The 12200-nt window shown below is 36.5% G+C and overlaps 1 protein-coding gene across 1 annotated transcript; it reads right to left on the bottom strand.

The window, feature by feature from the left end:
- On the bottom strand, positions 1-615 carry LOC131040495 (phospholipase A1-Igamma2, chloroplastic-like). The gene has a single exon (XM_057973436.2). The coding sequence runs from the start codon at positions 613-615 to the stop codon at positions 1-3; it is 615 nt and encodes a 204-aa protein (XP_057829419.2).
- Between the last annotated feature and the right edge of the window lie 11585 nt (positions 616-12200).

Here is a 12200-nt window from a genome sequence, read left to right as displayed (position 1 = left end):
TTAGAGGGAAGTTTGACGAAGAGGAACATGCGTTGGAGTTGAGGGGGAGTAGACCAATATGCCATCGATGCGTTTCACCACTTCTTTATTTCTCTTGTCCCACCAGTTAGAAGGGATTTGCAGCTTTTCAATCAATAAGTCAGTGTGTTTGTTAACTAAAGCTGGATCTCTTCTCGAAGGCTTGAAGGGAAAATTGTTATGCCCATAAAAGCCATCAAGTGTGTGCAAATAAACCTCTAAGCTATGGAAGTTTGCAGGATTATGCGTTAGCTTCAGCAAAGGTGAATTGCTGTTGTCTAAACTAATCTCTGCTCCCACATGAACATATGCCCAGGGAAACCAATGTAGAAGCCTTGTCAGCCATCCAAGTTTTTCATTGACAAAAATACCAGGAATTTTTGGAACCAAATCCTTCTTGTTTACCACGCGTAACACTTTGACGCCAATCTCTTCCATATGTTGTGTAAATGACAGGTTCCCTACGCGCGGAGACGCGAAGGAAAACACAGTGACGGGAATTGAGGTCCCACCATATTCATTTACCATGATTTGTTTTATGTCATATGCGCTGAGGGTTGCTGGTGCAGCTCCCAAGCTATGCCCAGTAAACGTCATGCTCAAATCTTCTTCTTTCTCTTTGTATTCATTTACTAATCTAGTTATCTCACCCACTACAATTTCCCTTGCACTCTCCTACATCTGATAGATTCCTCATCGGTGGACATATAACAACTGAGAAAACCCTTCTCTATCCTGGCATCTGGATTTCAAATAATTAGGATGTTGGAGCATGTTGTAGCCTTTGATGTCATAACAGGAACCAATATGTCTCTGAGATTTTGCATCCATTCAAATGGAGTTTGCGTGCCTCTCCATGCAACAACTATGTCACATCTTCCCAATCTCTTTATCTCATTTGGGTCACTGTAAACAGCAATAAAACCTATCCAAGCACTACCTTCGCTTGATTCTTTGTCAAAAATGGACTCCAGAACACTCGTATTGGCATATATATATTTGGTTAACTTGGTATCCACGCCCACAATTTAGCAATTCCAGTCTCTTGGTGAGCGAGCTTTTGTTGCGCTTACAATTTCTATAGTATGTGGAAGAGGGTGTGTTATCAAATGAATCATAGCATTTCTGTGCAAAGTCACCATATTTGAGTATCTCTGCTTTGAGAAGTGGGTTAATGGCATTGACAAAGCCATTCCAATGGTTGGCACCCTAGATATCTCGCCACATATCACAAATCTTTAATTGGCTTGTGTATTCTCTATCTCCATGAATTTTTTCATTTGGAGATATGGTATTACATCCCAATAAATAATGTTCAACCTGTTGGAAGTTGAAGTTCAATGGACTCCTTCCTTGTTTGCCGCCAAAACTCTTGTCTATTCATATTCTCTTTGCAAGCTCTTTAAGAGCTGATTGTAATTCATTTCTAAAGGTTAATTGCTGGCGCTGATTGTAGCTATGTATATGTAAACCAGATTGGTGAATAATAAAGTGATTCCCCTGCTTCAAGTGTGGATGTAGGCAATTGCCGAACCACGATAAATCTGTATGTCTCATTGTTTGTGTTGTGTATTGTTAATTCTGTTTATCTGCTATTTTTAATTCGATTTTTCATGCTAACAATTGGTGTCAGAGTGAGGTTAGATCGCTATTTAGATTTTGGTGTTTGAATTTCTAGAATCATGGAAGAAATGAAGATAGAGAAGTTCTCCGGTCAGAGCTTCGGATTATGGAAAGTGCAGATGGAGTCTTTGCTGATAAAGCAAGATCTTTCACTTGCGCTTGAAGGGAAAGCAAAGAAGCCAGCTGGGATGGCTGATGAAGATTGGGAAAAATTGGACAAGAAGGCAAGAGCGACAATTTTTCTCTCATTGTCCAATAATGTTCTCTTCAATGTCACGGGTGATACGACAACAAAAGATGTATGGGATAGACTCTCTGCCATGTATGAAATGGCATCGAGTGCAAATAAAGTTTTTATTATGAAGCGCTTGTACAAACTGAAAATGAAAGAAGGTTGTGCTATGGCAAACCACATCAATGAATTCAATACATTGATTAGTCAAGCGACTTCGGTGGGGATGACACAAGATGATGAAAGCAAGGTTGTTTTGTTATTATGTTCTTTACCAAGTAGCTAGGATGGTGTTGTAACAGCAGTTAGCACATCTATATCCGGTAAAAATAAGTTAGTTTTTAATGATGTAGCAGCTACTCTTCTCAGCGAGGATTTGAGAAGAAAAAATGATGAACTTTCATCCAGTGAAGCCTTAACGGTGGTCAGCACCGATAATAGATGTAGAAGTCATAATAGAGGCAGAAATAATTACCATAGACGTTCGAAATCAGCAAAGAGATCGAAGTCTAGAAACAGAAATGGTGAATGTTGGTTTTGTGGCAAAGTTGGTCATGTGAAAAAGGATTGCAGAAATTTAAAAAGAGCACAAGAGAGAGTGCAGGATAGCGAAGCAAATACAGTTTATGATAAAGATGATAGTGTTTTAATCCTTTCAACAAGCGACACTACTCCGGATTCATGGGTGCTTGATTCCGGTGCCTCCTATCATGCTACCTCATGTCTTGAAGCGTTCATTAACTACCATGAAGGTCATTTTGGCAATGTTTTTTTAGGAGATAACAAAGCTTGTGAAATTACAGGCAAAGGGGATGTATTGCTGCCATTAGAAGGTGATAAAACATGGCTGCTCAAAGATGTTCGCCATGTCCCAAAATTGAAGTGGAATTTGATATATGTTGGACAACTCTTTGGTCAAGGTCTTAATGTTAATTTTCTTCCAGATACATGGAAAGTAACACATGGTACCATGCTGATTGAAAATACTAATAAAGTGGGAAGTCTATACATATTTAAGACTCATGGTGAAGTGGGAGCTGCAATGGTGATTGAGGATAACAAAGCGGATATTTGGCATCAAAGACTTGGGCACATTAGCAAGAAAGGACTCCATGTTACGCATACAAGAAATCATCTACCGGGCCTCAAGCTTGTTGACTTAGCCTTTTGTGAACATTGCCTTCATGGCAAACAAAAGAGAGTCAGTTTTTTGAAAGGTGGGCGTGACACAAAGACAACACCGCTGGAGCTTGTATACTCGGATGTTTTTGGACCAACCGAGGTAACCTCCATTGGAGGAGCTAACTATTTTGTAACATTTCTTGATGATTGTACAAGAAAAGTATGGATTTATATGCTTTCTAGGAAATTTGAAATGTTTTCAAAATTTAAAATTTTCAAGGCTTTAGTTGAAAATCAGATTGGGCATAGGATTAAATGCTTACAAACTGATAATGGTGGGAAATTTTGTTCACATGAATTTGATGATTTTTGAGTTGATAATGGGATTAGAAGAATCGAGGTTGTTCCTTTCACTCCTGAAGAAAACGGTGCAGCCGAGAGGATGAATAGAACAATCCTTGAGAAGGCATGATGTATGTTGTCTAATGCAGGTTTAGGAAAAGAATTTTGGGCAGAAGCGTGTAACACACCAGTATATTTAATCAACCAAAGTCCATTAACTAAATTGGATTTTGGTATTCCAGAAGAGAAATGGCAAGGGAAGAGGATTTCATATTCGCATCTTCATATGTTTGGATGCGAAGCCTTCTCGCATATACCCAAGGAAAAGCAAATGAAATTGGATCCAAAGTCACTAAAATGTATCTTTGTGGGGTATGGAGAAGAGCAGTTTGGTTTCAGATTGTGGGATTCAGTTCACAAAAGGATTATTCACAGCAGAGATGTAGTCTTTCATGAAACCTCCTTTCCCGCAATACAAGATGCAAATAAATCATAGACAGATTATGTCCCTATGTCTCTATTTCAGAATTTGACTACCAGCGCTCTGCCTCCAGTCTCTCATTCAGTGGGAGCTCCTATGACATCTACATCTGTTGAATACAATTCTCAGTCTGAGAATGATGAAGTGAGTGTTGAAAAAGTTTGGTCTTCATTTAATTCAGAATTTGGAGGTCTCCAAAACAAAGCGAATCCTCCCCAAAATAACACTGATGTTGGAGGAAACTTGGAAGATCATTCTTATAGTGATGTTGGCTCACTTTATTCCCAATTGGCTGGGCAACCCACACGGAGGTCTGCAACTCCACCGCATACTAAACATTATGGTGGTTCTTGCACCCCACATCCCTCATGGCATATTGTGCAAACTTCCCACGCTGCACACCCACCGCAATCCCCACACCGCACAGCTTCCTCCACTCCTCCACAAGCTCCTTGCTCCCTCTCCCATGAGCTTCCCGCAATCTCCACGCACACCCCTTCCAGTCTTCCCCGTGATTCTCCCGCAGTCTTCTCCCCACTCTCCCGGGCTCCATCTAGTCCAGTCCACGGGGTACCCATAGACTCCACCTTCGTAGTCCCACCGTGGAGTCATCCTCTAGTGCAGACTGTGGAGGATGCCACCACGGCTCCCCACTCCCTACACTTCCGACAACCACAGGCCGTAGGAGATGCCGCCTTGGCACCCCGTCCTCCACACACTCGCCAAAGGCAGGCCGTGGCAAGTAATTCTACGGGTACATCCTCTTGTGATCTGCGTGCAACTCACGTGGATAAAAATCCACAGGCGTTCAATTACCCTGCAGACAAGGTCATTACCAAACCCAAAAACAGGGACATTATCAGGCAGATTAACAATGGGAGAGATATAAATTTGCATAAACAAGGATCTCAAAAATTGAATGACTCTACTACTGAAACAGAGAGTCAATTAAGGAAATCAACCAGATAGAGGCGACCTCCTGCAAAATTTTCTGATTATGACTTACTGTTTTGTGAAGAGGTTGAACCTTCTTTGCTCATCTCTGATCAAACAGAGCCTCCAACATACAAAGAGGCTTGTAAAAATGCAAACTGTGATAACTGGCATGTTGCAATGTGCGAAGAAATGGACGCACTAGTGAGAAATCAGACATGGGATTTGGTGCCACTTCCACTTGACACAAAGGCATTAAGAAATAAATGGGTATACAAATTAAAAGATGAAGCCGATGGTCACAAAAGATTTCGAGCAAGAGTGGTTGTAAAGGGATATGCTTAGCAGCAAGACCTCGACTTCAAAGAAATTTTCTCCCCAGTAGTTAAAATGACTACCATCCAAGTAGTATTGGACTTAGTTGTAGCCTAGGATCTTGAACTTGAACAAGTCGATGTGAAGACGACTTTTCTCCATGGCGACCTTGATGAGGAACTATTTATGCATCAGCCGGAAGGGTTTATTAAAAAGGGGTAGGAACACCTTTATTGCAGATTGAAACGCAGTTTGTATGGACTTAAGCAAGCCCCCCGGCAGTGGTATCTTAAATTTGACAAGTTCATGATTGATCACAAGTTTACTCGCAGCGAGTCTGATCCTTGTATCTATTACAAGAAGGTTCCTAATGGCGAATTTGTCATTCTTCTCCTTTATGTGGATGATATGCTAGTGGTCGGCACAAGCATGAGGACTGTGAGTGAACTTAAGACTCATTTAGCAAAAGAATTTGCCACGAAAGATCTAGGGGCAACAAAGAAGATCCTACGAATGACTATTTTTTCGAGATAGCAAAAAGAGAGAACTCAAACTATCTCAGCAAGACTACATTAAAAGAAGTCTTGGACAAATTTGGTATGGCAGATGCTAAGTCTGTTTGTGTACCTTTAGCCTCTCATTTTTAGTTGTCTTCTCATTTGTGTCCTAAAACACAAGAAGATAAGGAGTTTATGGATAAAATTCCATACAAATCTGCAGTTGGAAGCCTCATGTATGCTATGGTGTCTACTCGACCGGACATTGCTCATGCCATGGGATTGGTGAGCAGATTTATGGCTAATCCGGGCAAATCACATTGGGAGGCGGTTAAGTATATCTTGAGGTATCTCAAAGGTACATCTGATTTTTGTTTATGGTTTGGAAAGGACAAGGCAATTTTGCAAGGGTTTACCGATTCTGATTTTGCCGGTGACTTAGACAAAAGAATGTCTACTTCTAGTTATGCTTTCACATTTGACGGGGCAGCGATTAGTTGGGCTTCAAAATTGCAACATACAGTTGCTCAATCAACTGCAGAAGCAGAATACATAGCTCTTTATGAGGGAGCAAAAGAGATGGTATGGCTGCAACTCTTGTTCAATGAGTTGGGTTTGAAGCAATCAGATTTTGCTTTGTTTTGTGATAACAGTAGTGCAATTTTTATGACTGAACATCAGACATCTCAGCCACGGTAAAAACATGTCAATGTTCGTAGTCATTATGTTTGCCATATAGTCGAAGAAGGCAAGTTTCATGTAGATAAGATTCATACCGACCTGAATCCAGCTGATGTGCTCACTAAAGTGGTTAAGTGGGAGAAGTTCGATTTCTGCCGAGCTTCTCTCGGCCTTTCTAATAACTGATAGCAAAAGTGAGTGGGGGAATCTACTTGTTGCAGTGGTTCGTTGGCCTTCAGTGGGAGATTGGTGGAAGTTGAAGTCCAACGGACTCCTTCCTTGTTTGCCGCCAAAACTCTTGGCTATTTATATTCTCTTTGCAAGCTCTTTGAGAGCTGATTGTAAATCATTTCTAAATGTTAATTGCTGGAGCTGATTGCAGTTGTGTATATGTAAACCAGATTGGTGAATAATAGAGTGATTCCCCTACTTCAAGTGTGGATGTATGCAATTGCCGAACCACGATAAATCTGTGTGTCTCATTGTTTGTGTTGTGTATTGTTAATTCTGTTTATCTACTCTTTTCAATTCAATTTTTTATCCTAACACAGCCTCCTTCCAGTGGCCATGAGCTAATCGAGATACTGCCATACTCCCAATGCTTACACTTGTTAGAAACGCTTGCAGTTCTGGAAAAAGATCTTCTACTTTCTGGTTAATAGTGAAATCTCTATTTGATGGCCTGAATCACAAATTTCCTTTGTTTTCAATAGCCAATGATCGAAGAATTTGATGCTCTTGAAAAGACTAGGTAAACCATTTTACTTGACTTGGCCTGCTTTACCTTGTCCACCCCAAATATTTGGAAAAGAACAGCTAACAAATTAATGGCGGTTAATAAAGGAGAACTTTCTATGGAAGTTTTCAAACCAATTACTTCTTGTACGCATTGTCTCCTTTGTGCAAAAGACTCTCATCTTAGTCGATATCCCTGCGATTCTCTGCTTAAGTGGAAAAGACACAGACCTGCAAAATCGGCGAAGCTTCATTCAAATTATTATAAAATCTTAAATATTTGATAGGGTAACATAACAAAATGGATTAGAAATGTTAGCACTTGCATCAAAAGGCTATAATGTTCAACTTGATAGAAAAATATTTATAAATTAATATGTTAGAAAGAGTACAATTCTATTGGAGTAAAATAAAAAAGAGGAATAAGAACGTCAATGCTTACATCAAAGAGTGTAATGGTCAAGTTGATAGAACAATATTTATAAATTAATATTTTAGAGAGTACAAATCAATTTGTAAAATTGATGAAGTTTCATAATAAATTATATAAATTAAAAAATCTTAAATATTGCTTGAGTAAAATTAGAAAATGGAATAAGAAACGTTAGCAGTTGCATCAAATGGGTGCAATGGTCAAACTGATTGAAAAATATTTATAAATTAATATGTTACGATTGTGCATAGAAGATATACTAGCATACCCATCTTTAGAGAAAAATATGTAAACTAGCCTTCAAGATATATCTTTGTCAAGATGTTTATAAAATTAATTTTAAATTATAATTTGATTTCAAACTCTAATGTTTCCAAATATATAGATATGTTTAAAGGAATAAATTAATTGCTTTTAACTGTATTATTAGTTTTAGTAGTTACATATTATAATCTGATTTCAAATGGAATGTTTTAAAGTTTTTACAGCTAGGTTCAAACAAATAAATTATTATTTTAAATTATATTGTTTATTTTTTTAAAAATTATTTGAATAAGGATAACCTTTGTAAAAATTTGGATTTTCTAGAAAATGTTAAATTATAAATTGTTAGTCAATGAATAAAGATATCCTTCCTTAAAAATGGATTATATGTATATTAATTTTGTGCTACCATTGCAATATGCCTATGGGACTAATTATTTTTATTTTTCATTTTTTATATATAAATAGATTTAAGGAATGATGCATTACATTGTTATGTTTGTGTATACAATATTATTTTTGTAAGTTTACTTTATTTTGTAGATTGCATTATTAATAATGAAAAATATGTTTCAAGAAGATATATGAAATATTCTTGTACAAATTTATGCTTTATAAGCAATTGAAAGAATGATTTATAAAAAAAAGAAATAGTTTTGTAGAAAGGAAAACCCTAGCCATTCAATAAGACGACAACAATGGAGACTATGGTGATGAAGATGTTGCTTGGATGCATTTGAAAATTATGAAAATGACATTGGTGATTGTGTGTTTGGTCAAAGGGAATGGTGTTCCAAATATTAGAAATTCTATTGTGATGTGAGTCATTTCTATAAGGGGCTTTTTATTGGCAGGTCTCCTTAAGGCTAGTTCAAAATATTTTTGTTGTCACTAGCTCTTTAGTGTGAGGGCTTCCACTACCTAGATGTAGGTAGGGCCTATCCTCTTTTCTCCTCTCATGCCAATTTCAAATGAAAACTTTAGTGGCTAATATTCGCCAATTGGCTTTTTTTGAAATTTGGGAATCAAATTTGGCTAATTATTTCAACTTTTAAGGTGACCCAAATTGCCACATTTTTACAAATTTTTATTTTAATGTTATTTAAATTGCCAGAGAATTTTTTTTATTTTATTTTTTAACTTAAAGATTGGCCACAATATTTGATACATGATTGGATCAGATTCACCAACATTTTATAATTTATTGTAGAAATCCAAATTAACTCACCAATAATATATCATAATTATTAGTTACTTTAGGGTTATATCAACAATCTTTTGTTTCCACCATTGATTTAAAATATAATCTAATGACCTTCATTGTATTCCATGAGGTAAAATGTACCTACAAGTTGTAATGTTTGTGGGGTTTGAAATTGCTTTTGAATTGTTGACTTCAATGATAACCAATAGTCTAAAAGCAGTTTTTGGCCCCATGAGTATTACAAACTATTTGTAAATTTTATCTCACAAAATAGAAAGAGGCCTATTAGATTATTTTAAGTTAATGGTAGAAACCAAATAAAGTATAGTCTAACCCTTAAACTCATTAATGATTTCAACCTTCATGCCTTTACTTTTTAATAAAAGATTATTTTTAAATGAAAGCAAATGCAATAGTAATTAATGCATACAATGATTATTTTCCAAGATTCGCCAATATTTTCTACCAAAAAAAATGATATAAGCAAATTCACCAAGAAAATTAATTTTTTTTTATAAAAAGGAAAGATTCGCCAATAAACATTATTATTATTTTAAAAAAAAATTAAATATTCGCCAAGATTTTATACAATTTTTTGAGGGGGGTTTCTTAAAGTTATCACTACTAATTTATAGGGTTTTTATAGATGGATCTTCTCATGGTTGTCTTGTAAGATTTGGGTGCATGCAAGTTAGGGATTCTATTGTCTTATTCTTCGTTGTCTTTCCTCATTTTTCTCCTTTGGAGCCTAGCCCTATCCTTACTTGGGCAAATCTAGTCCAAATGGCATTTCAATTGGAAGTGTGGCTCAACAGTGAAGGGGCCTTTATTACCCATTTCCCATTTATGTCCCCATAGTTTCCTCTAGAGTTGGTTTATGCTCTCGTGAACACAACTACTTGGTACCTATGGATGAGTCTAATTTATACTAGAGAATATATGTGGGAGCCTCCTATAGAGGTGGATTTACCTCTTGTAGGTGTGGCGGGGTGCCCTTTTCTGGTGCAGGAGCACCTAATTGGTCACATGCCTCTATGAGGCCAATATAAGTTTTTAGTCTCATTTCATGTTTAATGTATTTAAATAAAATTATACGAGCCATTTGTGAAGGTTTGAGTTCAATTTCTGGGGTCATATTGTCCAATAGGCTTATAGGAGCAAATATTGTCAAATGTTGTCACATGGGTCAAATGATGTAGTCATTAGATGTAATCTTGTTCCAAGGTATGTTTGACCTCTTTTAGGCATGTTAGGGTGATTTCAAATCAATTTGGTGGTTTATACAAAGTTTTGTAAACAACAAGGAAAGATTGCTAAAAATTGTCAACTTAAAAGTTGTCATCATGTAATGTTATCATATTGGAAACCCAATGATTATTAGTTTGAAAAGTGGTTAAATGTGGTTGAAAAACTATCATAAGGGGATAAAAGACCCTTGAGAGGCCAAATGGGGGGTTGGAGATATAAAACAAATGTACATGGAACTCAAGAAAAATAAATAAACTATTATGGAATGATAGTGCTCTGAATTAGCTTCCATTTGCATTTGGTTTGGAGTCATTTCTTTAAGTTTTGAGAATTTTATAAGCATTTTTGTGTAAACTACCTATACACGGGCAACAACAAGCCTTGTAAGAACACATTTTTGTTTTAGCCATTCCACCCACTGTATGGCACTGTAACTTGGTGGAATGGCATATTATATTATATATTTTGTGTTTCAATAACCTACGATGTTTTTTGAGTTATTTTTATGGCTTTGTGATGATGCACTATGTGGACTGAGACACATTCTTAAGTGCAAATGAGAGGTATGAAGTGGGAAATGGATGAATAGTAGCTGGGAGGGGTACTGTGAGTGTTATAAAAGCATGTGCAGACATGTTATAAGGATTTTTAATAGTTGGTGAAGTGTGGGAAAGTGTGGAAGTGCGATATCTAAGAAACTCTCCTCATATTTGCTTAAAAACAAAGATTTTGTAAACTTGTGACTAAGGGACAATATGTTTCCTTAAAAATTATCGATTTGACCTATTTGAGACCCATTGTGAAGGTCTGAGTAGTGTCTTGTATATTAGAAAGGGTTTTGTTGATAGTCTCTTTGTAAAAGAGTCCTAATTGTCCTAATTATGATAGCATAGGAGACCATTTTTGATGCACATGTTCCAAAGAAACCACCAGTGGTTTTGCAATATATTATGTAAATTTATAATGGGTGTTTTAATCTCCATTTGGTTTATGATTTCATTAGGAAGTTTATGAGTTAAGGCCTAAAAACACTCTGAATAGGGCTACTATGAAATAGGTCCTTTATGAAGCAAATCATCTAGAGAGAGATTATGGGATGTGAACCAATGGTTGAAATGGGTGGTCATGAAGCCTTAATACTTTTTAGAAGCATGCACCAAGGTTGTCAAACTACTTGGTGATTTTGAACCAAGTTTTGGGTGAATTGGCTAGGATCAAGAAGCCAAATGAAGGAATTGATGAGTTCAGTTTTCATTGTAAACTTGTGAGCACCTTTGAAGAATAGTTTTGAGTTGTTTGTGATGTGAATGGTACCTATCTATTCATTTTTGTATTAGTAGAGAGTAGTTGACATGCCTAGTTCTTTTGGTGGCCTTGGTTTGTGGCCTTCAATAGCCTAGATTCTTTTATTTGTCTTCATCGAGGGATCTTATGTGACCTTTACCATAGTCTACAATCCATATGATCCTACTAAGGTTAATTTTATTGTTATTTTTTCTCCTTATCTTATTTCAAGCTAGATTTTATTGAGGGTTTTGTTAGGGTCTTATCATTATGCTGGAAGGAAGCAATTGGATGATTTTATGTTATCAAAGGCCTTTATTTGAGATTTTTTTATACTTTGGGATTCATTTCTATGGAAGTTTGTCTAATAGGTTATTAGCAAGATGCTCTATTATCGGTTGCAATCTTCTTCTGTTGTATCTACATTTTTTTATGATTTATTTTTGGTACTTTATTGGCCCACTGTTTGTGTAATGTTGGGAAACGTGTTGGCAATTGACACTCATTGGATTTATTTTGTTGTCGTTGATGGAAACAAGATCAGATGGAAGTCATTTACTAGCATTAGGAGGCATATACCGATAGATACCGGATTTGGAGCATTCAGGGCTACACCGCCACCGACATCAACACTTCATTGCAAGTCAACATCGAGGAGAAGTTATTTAATAAATCATTTTGTAATTATTATCAAGGCCGACATTGAATATATTTTGTAAATATATTGTAAGCCGACATAAGGCATATTATTTGTAATGGGTATATGGGTCAGTCTACTAGGTCATTTT

Source organism: Cryptomeria japonica, chromosome 9, assembly GCF_030272615.1.
Source record: "Cryptomeria japonica chromosome 9, Sugi_1.0, whole genome shotgun sequence".
Taxonomy (NCBI): domain Eukaryota; kingdom Viridiplantae; phylum Streptophyta; class Pinopsida; order Cupressales; family Cupressaceae; genus Cryptomeria; species Cryptomeria japonica.
The sequence above is the reverse complement of the archived record's forward strand: the minus strand, read 5'-3'. Positions and strand labels throughout refer to the sequence as shown.